This window comes from Haliotis asinina, chromosome 11, assembly GCF_037392515.1.
Source record: "Haliotis asinina isolate JCU_RB_2024 chromosome 11, JCU_Hal_asi_v2, whole genome shotgun sequence".
NCBI classification, from domain to species: Eukaryota; Metazoa; Mollusca; class Gastropoda; order Lepetellida; family Haliotidae; genus Haliotis; species Haliotis asinina.
Genome location: NC_090290.1, coordinates 35,754,640 through 35,768,290, shown reverse-complemented (window position 1 = coordinate 35,768,290; position 13,651 = coordinate 35,754,640). Strand labels below are relative to the sequence as shown.

At 42.4% G+C, this 13,651-nt stretch overlaps 2 protein-coding genes across 2 annotated transcripts in view; both read left to right on the top strand.

Annotated features, from left to right (window-relative positions):
* Window positions 1–5,477, top strand: part of LOC137255217 (uncharacterized) — a 30,063-nt gene extending 24,586 nt beyond the window's left edge. The window contains exon 4 of the mRNA XM_067792636.1: window positions 3,871–5,477. Coding sequence (XP_067648737.1) covers window positions 3,871–4,190 — 320 coding nt within the window. The 3' untranslated portion in view covers window positions 4,191–5,477. The remainder of the gene's footprint in view (window positions 1–3,870) is intronic.
* Window positions 5,478–9,576: 4,099 nt separating this feature from the next.
* Window positions 9,577–13,651, top strand: part of LOC137255389 (uncharacterized) — a 35,144-nt gene continuing 31,069 nt past the window's right edge. Inside the window, exon 1 of the mRNA XM_067792832.1 lies at window positions 9,577–9,617. Coding sequence (XP_067648933.1) covers window positions 9,577–9,617 — 41 coding nt within the window. The remainder of the gene's footprint in view (window positions 9,618–13,651) is intronic.

Below are 13,651 nucleotides of genomic sequence, written 5' to 3'. Positions count from 1 at the left end.
TAAGCTAGTCTGTTTAACGAATCTACTGTTTGCCTTAACAGCTCAGTGCATTTTCGAGAGAGGAAACTCGAAATGAGCAGAGAAGGAAGCGAGATCGTTAACAACACTAGGTGCATCCAATTATCACTAAATTAATGAACGTCAGAATTATCTGGATCTTATAAATCGTCCTGTACAAGCCCAAGAGTTGTGAATTACAGGGAGCGGACATGTAAACGCGTGAATAAGCACCGGAAGCATAGCCAGATATTCAGTCGAAAAAAGGCCTACAGCCATAAAACTTTAAACAATTAAAACACAAAGATGATTACTTTCAAATTTGTCATTGTCGGTCATCAAGTTTATGAAACCAATAACAATAATACAATAGCTCAAGACTGACATGACTGAATTTTGAATAATCACTTCAAGTAACACATTGCTACTCTTCAAGCCGAATCCGTGACGATCCGGGTCAAAACGAATATTCAGCAACCCAGTCTTGTCATATAAATAAACCAGTGGGATCTGGCGTGAGATACGCCGACTTTATGGACACATATCATCGTAACCCACTTGCGTAGATCGGCGCTTTAAATAGCGTCACTGGATTCCCTGCATTTTCTTCCCACAAAGGTTACTTCTGTCATATCTTCCCACAAAGGTTACTTCTGTCATATCTTCCCACAAAGGTTACTTCTGTCATATCTTCCCACGTAACCTCTGCTGTAATACGTGTTCGTAGTGTTAGTGTTCAGGATTCGTGATTGGTTGCAGTCAGATTTAGTTGTCCAATCAGCGACGTTGTTTCAAAATTGATCATTCGCAAAGCCTCGGTAATTTCCGCATGTTTCGGGGAAACTAGAACCTCTTTCCCTGCGCGATGCGCAAACGTTTCTTCTAGACAAAACACAGTAATGTAATTGTGGTTAGGTGGCGTCTCCATCGTCCTCGTTGACAACGGACAAGACAAGCTACCTACCCCTTAAAGTTCTTGACTGTCACATCAACATTAGCCATAGGCAAAGAAGGGATATTTGTGGCCCCTCTTTGTCGATGTAACACGTGTTCTGATTGGATACATAGAAGGGAGATAATTCATGTTGCGATCGGAATAGAGGTTACATGGGAAGATATGACTTAATTAACCTCTGTGGGAAGAGAATGGATTGCCTGGTCTACACTCGATAACCTGCCGACAGTCGGCTATGGAGTTCAACAGCAACAAAACCGGTCATGAAACCAGTTCCTAGTATGCGTTGACTTCAATAGGAATTAATTCAAAGAGCTAATTAATTCTTCAGTTCAATCTGTGTATGTTTTGTGGGGGGGGAGGGGGGGGGGGGGGAACATACATTTTCACTCTAAATAAGATCAGTTTTTATTAATTCGCGTTTATGGTGTTATTTCAAAAAACATATTAACAAACACGTATGTTATAAGGATCTCACTCACGCCATTACAAACACAGCTCTGTGCAAGGATGTAGGCATAGCTAGTAATCCCACACCTGCTCTCGCAAAGGAGCGCGGGCTTGTTTTCTGCTCAGTTTTACAGTCACTCAGTGCAGATTCCTTTTCTCATTCCTAAAAGCGATTCTTACTTCATTCGCTTTCATCTCTGAGAGGCTAATTATAAAACTTCCTCTTTCTGAGGAAGCATGATGTCATACCAAAGATAATGAGAATCGTACACAGTCCACCATTACACCGTGCGACCGGCTTGCTGACCTTTGGCTATAAGGCGCTTTATACTGGTTCCACTTTCTTTATGCAACTGCTGACCCTTAGAACCAGGAACTTGGAGATACGTCTTTCGGGTTTATAGTTTTTATTGTCGCTGACCCCTGTTATGGCTCTGTAAAGGAGATCACTCAGCTTCTCGTCTCCAAAATAACCAAACCATGTTTTGCCTTACCTTTCCAGATTTCCAACATTCCTGTCAATTATCATAACATTAGCGAATTAATTTTTCTTCACACTTTGAGAATAATGTCTAAATATGTGTATTTCGCTAAAAAGAAGCCACCCAACCCCCACACAAGAAAACAACAAAACCAAGAAAAAGACAAACACAGTTAAAAACTCACCAAATAACCAAATCAGAACAAAAACAAAACAACCCAAAACAAAAAAGAAAAGTACAAACAAACAAATCATAAACACACAAAACATACGAAAAAAGCAAGACAAAACACAATTAAGAAACAACCAAAAACCCCCCAAACAAAAAAGAAACCAAAAACAAAAAAATAGTCAAATGAATACGCACACACACACACACACACACACACACACACACACACACACACACACACGATAAAATTAAATAAAAAATAAATAAAAACAAAAATAAACATAAACTACAACCGACGTCTGTCGAAAGGCAGAGGCCTATTCGGTGGTCAGACTCGCTGACGCAGATGACACGTGTCATCTTATCGCGTAGATCAGTGCTCATGCTGTCTTGTGCAGTCTCAGCCATACAGCTGTGATATTGCTGAGTGCGGCGTTAAACAACCAACCAACTAACCAATCCTATTATTGTACATCGACCGCTTGTCATCTAAGATATCCTAAACAATTGTAAGGGTGTAGGAGAATGCCCCATCAAGAATTGAAACATTCTAAATGCGTTGTTCCCCATAGTGTCTGGCAACGATTCTGCATATTTAACCAAAGTGTTATAGCCCCGAAGTGCTGAAGTGGTAAAGAAATATCCCCCATGTTCTCGGCTCACTAACAAACTTAGCATAACTGCACGACAGTATGCTCTCACATGCCCGATCATCGTTTATACAACGGCGTTCTTAACACCATAACATCGTAAATTGTAGTAGTCTGACTGCACTAGTTGTAATTATCAGAAAGTGACCTGGCTCTGTCTATCTCCAGATATCCAGTTTACTTCCCATCAAGCACATGCGGCTGAAACACTAGACTGACGCCCAGTCTCTTAATATAAGTTTCAATTTCAAATTTAAAAGGAAAGGTCCAGGTGAGATGGCCGATGCAGAACCAGAGGAAATCTACACTTTCTTCATTTTGGGCCATATCATTACAGAAAGGGCAAAGCAGAAGGGAAAATATTGAAGGACTGTGAGGCAGACTATTAATACCCATTAAACTAAACGTGCTTTATGGTTCCTCCATAAATTTGATTCCTCCAACTTCTAAATGCCTTTGAAACAACTAACACCCATTAACCCGAAACAAATTGCCATGAAAACCTCATTTTCCGTTACAAAGTAAGCATGTGGCTAGTGGTTCAGTTCCGGTACTGACCACACGATTTTGACCAATTCGCAGGATACACAATTCTGATGGAAAATAGCGTTTAAAAGTAAACAAACGGCGTCCTAAAATGACATTGTGTAGTGGTTTCTTTGCAACGTGAGAACTTATTTAAGGTCAAGCACCAGTCAAGCGTCTTTTCCCAGTAAAGGATGCAGTAAGCCACGGCTGTGTTGAATTTTGATGCTAAGTCACGTAAAAACTCAGTCTCTCTGTATGTCTTCGCAGTGTAAAACCCCAAAGCAGTCACTTGGGGTCGTTCAACTTCGACCAAGGTGACTGTACTCTAGAAAAAAGTTCCCAAGATTGTGTCCGTGTACATAACCCATGAAGATCTGGGTTAGAATTTGTCTTCAGTAACTCGTGCTTGTCGTAATGGGCGAATAACCGGATCAGGTAGTAAGGCTCACCGACTTGGCTGACACATGTCATTGTATAGTAACTGAGGAGATCGATGCTCATGCTGTTGATCACTGGAATGTCTGGTCCAGACACGTTCATTTACAGACAGCCGTCATATAGCTTGGATACTGCTGATGACGCCGTGAAAATATATTCACTCACTCACTTACTAAACGTATTCAACACTCTGTTCCAGATCACATGCTGCGTCTGGTTCCGTTTGAAGAAAGCAGCGACGTGAATACGGGCCATGTGGAGATCTATCACAATTCAAGATGGATGCCTATCTGCTCACATGGGTTTGGCCGAAACGAGGCTCAGGTGGCCTGTGAACAGATGGGTTACACAGCTGGTTGGATGAGGAATTCACGTGACCGGTCACGCAACTCCAGATCCTTGTGGATGACCAATGTCCAGTGTCGTGGCACGGAGATTAGGCTAGACGCATGCAGGCATAATAACTTCGGTGCCCGTCAGTGTCCCGGGCTGAAACCTGCCGCAGTAACGTGCGAGTGAGTCGAAACAGGATGTATCAATGGACGCTACGCATGCGCCAAGCATAAGTGTATACATTGGTCAGAAAACATCATAAACTGACACTGGTCAGTTCGGACCTTTTTGAAATGTCAATTTCAATTGTTAGAAGTCGGTTTAGGACGTTGGAACGTGATGTCGGACGAGACAAACGACGCTGACATTGAACATTCAACGTAACATACACTTAACAGTGTTTCATCTCAGCTTGCAAGTCACATGTCAAGGATACTTTCATTCGATTATCCAGACGGATGATGGATTAATGAGCGTTGTGTTTGTCGGCTGGACCTTGAACGTGACATCTATACTGCACGCCGATGGGGAATGGATAAATTTGGAAACATACACTGACTTTGGCTTCCAAGACTCCTCATCTTCGTCTTTCGTGTGGAGCGCAACATTTCACAAGATTCAGTAGGACTTGTACTGTGTACTGTTATCATTAGGAAAACATATTGATAGGCAACGTTACCTGCAGTACTTGAGATTTTCTGATAGATTTAGCCAAGTATAACAATAGCGATTTAAAAATACCCCTTTCAGCTGTCGAGCGGCTCATTAGAGTTGTCTGCCCTCTGTTTATAATCCGGAAAAATGTCATCCGGAAAATGACCGGGATAGACCGGAAACGCATGACTTTTTCGGGGCCCGGTCGATTCAGTAAATTGACCCCCGAGTATACATGTGAATACAGACAGGTCCCTTAGGGACGCTTCGAACCTGCTTCTTTCAACATCTACCTGGTCATTCCACCTCTAAGAACTCGGATGGCCAGAGTTCTTGTGAGTCCGTGAAAGGAAATGATGTGCTCGACCCTCACCTTCACCTTGTGTTAAACAGCTACTTTAGTGAATCTGCTGGGGTCACCATAAATAGAGAATCTCACCAAAGTGTCTACTGACATCCGTTATATCAACACAACTGATAAAGTAACAAATATCCGAGGCTTGCCAAATAAATTTTTAACTTTATCAACGATTGTTGATATCATTGATATCAGTGGACGCGAGGGTGCGATTCTATATATCATTCAAAATCATTCTTCGTTAGTTTTCAGTGAAAAATGTACATCTCTCAACAATGTACTGCCATTAGACTTGCAGTGCTACGATGTCATAACATTGTGACGTCATCAAGTTCATGACGGTGTAAAATTGTCAGGGCATTGTACAAAATCTCACACAGCCGATATCTCCTGCGGAACACAGTTTTGGATGATAAATGTTTTCTTCCCCATCTAGCATTAAAAGACAACATCATATGTACCATGAAGTATTATCAGTTTTATTTGTCAATGAAAATACATTGCGGTTGTAATGCAATCAAGCGTTTTACATGATTATTTTCAGAGATCGTCACAAAATCGATAAACCGAGCCCGGTGTTTACTGTCCTGCCTCCCTAGCATATAACATGTACAGGTGCTTCACAGAAATGACCGAACACCGGACAATTACGCACACATCAATCAATATATCCTATTTTAAAGGTCTCACTAGTATCAAACGCCTTTGTCTATGTTTGCGATGTGTGTAGAGGCGTATGTACATCCGTTTCGTGGGTTTGTTGGGTTTTATTAAATCGCCAAAGACCGAGTTGCTGTGCCCGAAGTATGCAAAATTAGGTCTATCCTAACAGAAGATTGGTACAGGATACTGGTTTACAAGCGTGTGAGGAGGACATTCTCTTAGCAATAACATTATGGACAAAGTAACATGACATAGTCATACGAAATCTCTGTACATCATGATTTCCACATATGTCACAGTCCCGACGTGAATCACCGCTGAACATTCACATCTGGCTGCAGTCCAGTGCCCACTTGCACAAAGCGATCTTAGCGCTACAATGATTGTAATTCCCATACTCCAACATAGGCTTAAGACAGTCGTAGCGCTAAGGTCGCTTTGTGCAAGTGGACCCTGGTCTCAAACTTCTTCCCAACCCGATCAGATCTAGAGTAGCTCTGAGCTTCTCCTTCACGATGAAGAAGAAGAAGGATATTTTACTTGTGTGTCAAATATGATAAATAAAACATATACAGACAAATTAAAACATTCAGTGAAATATCACATCCGGTGATATGGTCTGTGAGACACAACACAATACATTAGACCTTAAACGGGTAGTAATGAATAATATAACTTTATAAGCAACTGTAGGGAAATAATAACTAAATAAATAAATAAATAAATAATAGAATAAAAGAAATGAAAATAACCAAGTAACTGACAAATTCGGAATTCATCAAACCTCAAGTTGTACCTCGAGTTTATACATGATAACAATTCGATTCTCCCACTGTGTCTGTGACCGAGTTTATTGCTACATAAAACCGTATAACCGTTTCTGGTTTTAGTATTTCCACAAAATCTTGAAGAACTGATTACCTTCATGAAGAAGGCACCGAGCTAACGGTAGAATAACGCTTTCTAAAATTTCCAGTATGTATCACTTTGACAGCAACAAATATACCCATTTAAATAGGGCTAGGCATTAGAGGAAATAATGTGGTAGAGGAACTATGAGACGGATTCAACCAACAAATGTGCATGTATCGCGGACAGTGGAGCAGAAAGTGAGGATACGCATATTTTACTTACGCTTCAGTTAGAAAGGAAAAAGGGTTGGTACACCAACCTGGGATCTTCAGTCATACAGTTTCTGAGATAAAATATATCCCATACAGTTCATGCAAGTATATAATATTTGGCAAGTCTAGGCTGCTGCGCCTACTGGCGGTGTCTTCGCTCCTGTATGTTATCGCATTCGTGGTGAGGCCTTCTGTCAGTCGTTGTCAGTCAATTATGACCTTCTCTGGAACTGTGACGTCAATCATGGCCTTCGCTGGAACTGTGACGTCAATTATGACCTCTCTGGAACTGTGACGTCAATCATGGCCTTCTCTGGATCTGTGACGTCAATCATGGCCCACTCTGGAACTGTGACGTCAATCATGACCTTCTCTGGAACTGTGGCGTCGATCATGGCCTACTCTGGAACTGTGACGTCGATCATGGCCTACTCTTGAACTGTGACGTCAATTATGGCCTACTCTGGAACTGTGACATCGACCATGGCTTACTCTGGAACTGTGACATCAATCATGGTCGAATGAGTCTAACTTTGATGCTATTCATGCCTTGCTTGGGATCTCACACGTTAGTCATGGCCTAGTCTGGAACTGTGGCGTCAATCATGGCCTACTCTGGAACTGTGGCGTCAATCATGGCATACATGGGAGTTGGGACGTTAGTCATTGTCTGCTGGGGAACACCAACACCACACGTGTCCTACTGAGTAAAGCTGACGTTATTCTTGGGTTTCTGGGGACACCTCATGTCAGTCATGCAATACCCGGCATATGCGACGTCAGTCCAGGCGCGTCTGGGGTCCTCCTGATAATGACCTCCTGGGGCTCACGAAAGTCAATCATGGCCTACTTGAGATCCTAACCGGATATACACTGTAACTGGAAATCTCTGACGCCAATCAAGGCCTACAGTCGATCTCTGTCTTTCTCTATTGAGAAGCTCTGACGTCAATCATGGCCCATAGAAGAACCGTGACGTTTTTCGTAGATTACTGACGACCTCTTACGAAAATCATTGCCAACTTGGGAACACTAACGTCATGGCCTAGTCATGGCCTACATGAAATCTCTGACGCATCGTCTAGTCTATTGGGCTCTGACATCAATCATGGCCCAATCAAACCCCCTCACGCCAGTCATTATGTATTGGGAAACCTCACGTCCCTGTAGATATATTCCGTCGGTCATATGCCTTCCCAAGGTTCTGTTATGTCAACCAAGACGTAGTTGTAACTGTTAGTGTGCTTTATAGAGTGTGGGTGCGAGGGGTGAAATGTCATCGTGACACATGGTGACACATGGTGACACACACGTAGCCCATACTTGTAGAGATGAGGAACCAATTTAGTTTTGTATCTACAACAACAGTGTCTTATATCGATTATTCGTATCAATTTATCCCTATAATAATATCATAAAACGTATTGAAATCGCCTAATGAAGCATACAGCTTGTCAACCCCTACGGCGCAACCTGGAGGGCGTTATTGACTCGTGTCCCGGTGGCAGATGGCTCACACAGGTGGTGTGTGAAGGTCTCTCAAAACTGATGTCTGTCTGGAGATTCTGTAACCAAACATGATTCAGAAATCTGCCTTATATAAAGGTTATATTTTGGAGATAAGTTTTATGTGTTTTCAAATTCGAGTAGCGTAATGGGAGACTGTTATGTTGCATAAATAAGACTGCGTGAGTGCGTGAGTGGAAGAGTGAGTGAGTGGAAGAGTGAGTGAAAGGGTGAGTGCGTGGAAGAGTGAATGAGTGGAAGGGTGAGTGAGTGAGTGGAAGGGTGAGTGAGTGAGTGGAAGAGTGAGTGAGTCAGTGGAAGAGTGAGTGAGTCAGTGGATGGGTGAGAGAGTGGAAGAGTGAGTGAGTGTGTGGAAAGGTGAGTGAATGAGTGGGAGGGTGAGTGAATGAGTGGGTGTAAGGGTGAGTGAGTGGAAGAGTGAGTTAGTGAGTGGAAGGGTGAGTGAGTGGGAGAGTGAGTTAGTGAGTGGAAGGGTAAGTGAGTGAGCGGATGGGTGAGTGAATGAGTGGGTGTAAGGGTGAGTGAGTGGAAGAGTAAGTGGAAGGGTGAGTGGGTAAGTGGAAGAGTAAGTGAGTGGGTGGAAGGGTGTGTTAGTGGAAGAGTGAGTGAGTGGAAGGGTGAGGGAGTGAGTAGAAGAGTGAGTGAGTGGAAGGGTGAGGGAGTGGGTGAGTGAGTGGAAGGGTGAGTGAATGAATGAGTGGAAGGGTGAACGAGCTTTCAGTAAGGGCTGGTGAGTGAGTTAGTGAGTGAGTCAGCCATTGCGATTTACGCGGCGTTTTGTAATTTTGTGAGTGGAAGAGTGAGCGAGTGTGTGGAAGGGGAGAGAGTGCGTGAGTGAAAAAGTGAGTGAGTGAGGGTTTGAGTGAAAGAGTGAGTGAGTGAGCGGAACGGTGAGTGAATGGGTAGGTGGAAGGGTGAATGAGTGGAAGGGTAAGTGAGTGGAAGGGCGAGTGAGTGAGTGAGTGAGTGGAAGCAAGAGTGAGTGAGTGAGTGTGTCAGTCAGTCAGTCAGTAAGTAAGGACTGGTGAGTGCGTTAGTGAGAGAGTCAGCCAGTGAGATTCACGCGGCGTTTTGTAATATTCCAACTATGGCAGGCGACACCAGAAATGAACTTCATATATTGAATCCACTTAGGAAATCGAACTCAGGACAATGCTGCATGAAACATCTAACTCACAGTTGCACAAGTTTACCTCCAGTCTACAATCACCCCAAGGACAAAAACATCTTATTTATGGAGCACGTAATGCACTGCTTCGTGTTTGTCATCGAGGTGACACTGAAAAGGTAACAAGGAATCAGTCCGTAAAAGAACTACCTGTAAAGCCATCAGACATAGACATGTGGTGTAATGAAAAACGTGTAGTCTAACATTAAAGAACTTCAAACTTTAACGCAAAGGTTACTAAAAAATTACAACAAAGGTATCAATACGCTGCATTCAGCAATATTACAGCTATATGGCGGGGGTCTGTAAATAATCGAGCCTGGACCAGATAACCCAGTGATCAACAACATGAGCATCGATCTCTGCAATTGGGAAACGATGACATGTGTCAAGCAAGTCAGTGAGCCTGACCACATGATCCCGTCAGTCGCCTCTTACGACAAGCATGGCGATCAATTCTAGTCCGAATTTTCTCGGGTCTTTTCTGCACGGAAAAAATCACAAAATTTAATATTTGCAACATTTCCAAATTTTGCACAATCATAATAATTCGACAGAGCAACTCTGATGATTTAGTGACAGATGATTCTGATGGGTAATAGCACTAATTCATGCAATGTAACACAAGACCAGTGACCAGATGATATACGTCTCTCGTCAACAGTAATCCAGCTTAGACAGAGGCAGAATATAAATATCATCATACACAATGCTGGTCGTCTGGTAGCTTGAGATGTAGTGTGAGACGAGAGGCAAGAGTTAACTCCCCTTGCATACCGATAAAAAAGATGCTGGCATGTTCTAAGTTAGGAACATTCTTACTGAGAATAACTACAAACTAGAGCTCAGTAGTAACTGCCACTGAAGTCACTTCAGTTATAACATGATATGTGATTTGATTGGTTGTGGTTCAGATCTGCATTGTCAAAACCAATGTGTGAGCTTATAAACGCGTGAACATACATGGAGATGATTATTTCCCCTGGAGATCTATCTAGAAATGTATTTGCAGCTTCCTACCTTCTGTGGGTAAAATGAATCCATTCCCACGGTTTTTATTGCAAATAGGCAAATGATTCGAGATACATCACCAGATTTTCCTACCTATGTCTAAAGATAGCATACCATTGCCTTTCACTGGCTATGGCACCCAGAATGCATAACAACTGGAATGAGTGAGTTTGTTTAGTTTTGCGTGGCACTCAGCCAAATGGCAGCAGTGATAACAGTTGGTACATAGGAATGGGTACATAGGAACTTCATCACTGATTTTCACTGATCCATTCACACATTTTTCATAGCTGCTGTTCCCTTTTCACCAAGGCAGTTGGGGTAGCCTCGTGGTTAAAGCGTGCGCTCATCACGCCCAAAACCCGGGTCCGATTCCCCACGTGGGTTCAATGTGTGGCGCCATTTTCTGATGTCCCCTGTCGTAATATTGCAAAAAGCGGCGTAAGATCATACTCACTCACTCACCCTTTACCCAGAACCGAATTTGGTTCTGAGTATAGTCAAGTATGGGGTTTTGTCTCAATACCACGAGACCATGAAGCACGAGTCCCTACAGCAGTATGTATCGGACATAATTTTTATTGTAGGTACGTCATATTTGAGACCCGTGAAGGTCCCGGACAGAATAGGTCTTCAGCAACCCATGCTTGCCATAAAAGGTGACTATGCTTGTTGTAAGAGGCGACTAACGGGATCGGGTGGTCAGGCTCGCTGACTTGGCTGACACATGTCATCGGTTCCCAACTGGGGAGATCGATGATCATGTTGTTGATCACTGGCTTGTCTGGTCCAGTCTCGATTATTTACAGACCGCCGCCATATAGCTGGAATATTGCTAAACTAAACTGAAAAGACTGAACTCACTCACTCACTCAGACTTGAAAGTCCACAATACAACACTGGGGCCTTGATCGTAGCGGCTTCAAAGAATACAAACAACTCTGAGTGGGGCAAAAAAAACAACATAATTGCAAAGGAGGTGCCTCTTTTAGAGCCAAATATGCATTTAGCATAAAGAAGGTTTATTAATATACTAATATTGACTTCAGGGTTGTTAACTAAGAAGTCACGATTGTGGTCAGGTAACTATTCTAAAACTGCTGAAATTCAATGCCAAACTGCTCTTGAATACTCAACCCATGCACTTCTCCCTGCTATTAATTTAGGACCTTCGCACGTCTACCTGTAAACATCCTAAGCCAAACTGCCGCTACGTGGAGATCCTCATCCATTTTTGTCTCCCAATACAGATTCCAGATCATGATTGTCTCATCGTAAACATTCTGGGACAGGCGTGTCTCCCAATAAAGATTCCATGTTTGACTTCTCGTAAAGCTTTTCTCCATGACTGACTGACTCGCCCCACTCGTCCCCGAGACAATTCTACCTATGCACTTTTCTTCTTTCCCAGGTTTGACCTGAATCTTTCTTGTCGTAAGAGGTGATTGTTCTTGTCATAAGAGGCTATTGTTTTTGTCTTAATAGGCAATCGTTCTTGACATGATAGGCAATTGTTCTTGCGGTAATGGTCGATTGTTCTTAACGTAATAGGCAATTGTTCTTAACGTAATGAGCATCTGTTATTGACGCAATAGGCAATTGTTCTTGTAAAAGGAGATTGTTCTTGACGTGAGAGGCGATTGTTCTTGTAATAGGCGATGTCCTGGTCGGAAGAATCGGTTGTTATTGTGAGAGGTGACTAACGAGTTGACCAAACACGTATGTAATCGTGTCCTACCTAATTCAAGAGAGTTGCTCACTATTTCAGTCACTTGACACAATTTCATTTTTATTAGCTAAAATCACTTGTAATTCAGGAAAAGTCGTGGATATATTATCTGAAATGCTTTATACCCACATAAGTCAAAACAGCGCTGGCTTCAAGGAAAGTGATAGACTAATATTTTCACATATTCATTGATCGCATATCGACTGTTATGCTCGCCTATGTTTAACCCATAACTACACCCACTTGAAAAAAAGATGTTTCAAATGAAACAGGCCTTACGTTGCAAAATACTATTTTCTTACGATGTGCAAAATATGCGATGATGACGTCATGATGAAATTCCTTTCTTATGACGTACGTGCTTGAAAATTCGACCCCTTTCCCCCAAAATACACTTTTAAGATTTGTCTGCAAGGAAAGCGATATTACCGATTCAGCAGACCGCCATTTTTAGCCCTCAGTACCGCAAAGCTTGGGCCATGGCAACAGCATGTATGGTCGATGTAGCTCTGTGACGTCCCACTGCAAACAGATGGGCCGCCGCGTGTCGACAGGGACCTCTCCAGATGAGACACATCCAAACTCGGCTACGCATTGAGATACACCGTCTCGTACCCATCCACAGACTTCAGGTACGTTACCATAGTAAACTCTGCACCATTGACAATGTAGGTTGTTGGTACATATTCATGTGCTTGACGAAATGCAATCAGAGGTTTCCAGTAGCTATCAAGCATTCGCTTATTGTCTGTGTCAGTATCTCGGTCATATATTGTATTGTACGGGGGCGTCTTGGCGATGTGTAATGCTGTGTAAGTGAATTGTTTCAACTACTGGGCGAACTGTGAGGGCATTCAGAATAGTTACTAGGGTATAAAAGAATGGGATAACGGAAATCAACCCTCAACACTGTACTACTTTGAACATAGAACCAGCAAGACGCCGAAACACTGTATCCCCTGGGCTCCCCATCTAGCCTCTGAGCATAATTAACTCATCATGAATCTTTTTTGCGTGATATCAGTCAATCTTAATTTACAGTTATAGTCCAAATCAAAGATGCTTATTGTATTTCAGGCCTCCAGTCCATATACATTGAAGTTACATGCATTATACATTGACATACAGCCCCAATACATAAATGATATTAACATGGGTATCACGCTTACACATTGCATAGTAAATGTATTGCAATAGTTTAACTTGATACAGTTGTTATTAGTAAGGAGGAATGTTCTTGGATCTTGGATACGTAACATTAACTATATTGTTTACGTTACTCTATCTAAGATGGCAAGGCAAATAAAAATTAAATTCAACAGATAATCAAAACTATGGCCAAATTCTGTCGATAAAAGACCTTAGACCTGCTGCACAACCTGCTTGGATACTTAATTTGCATTTAATCAATTA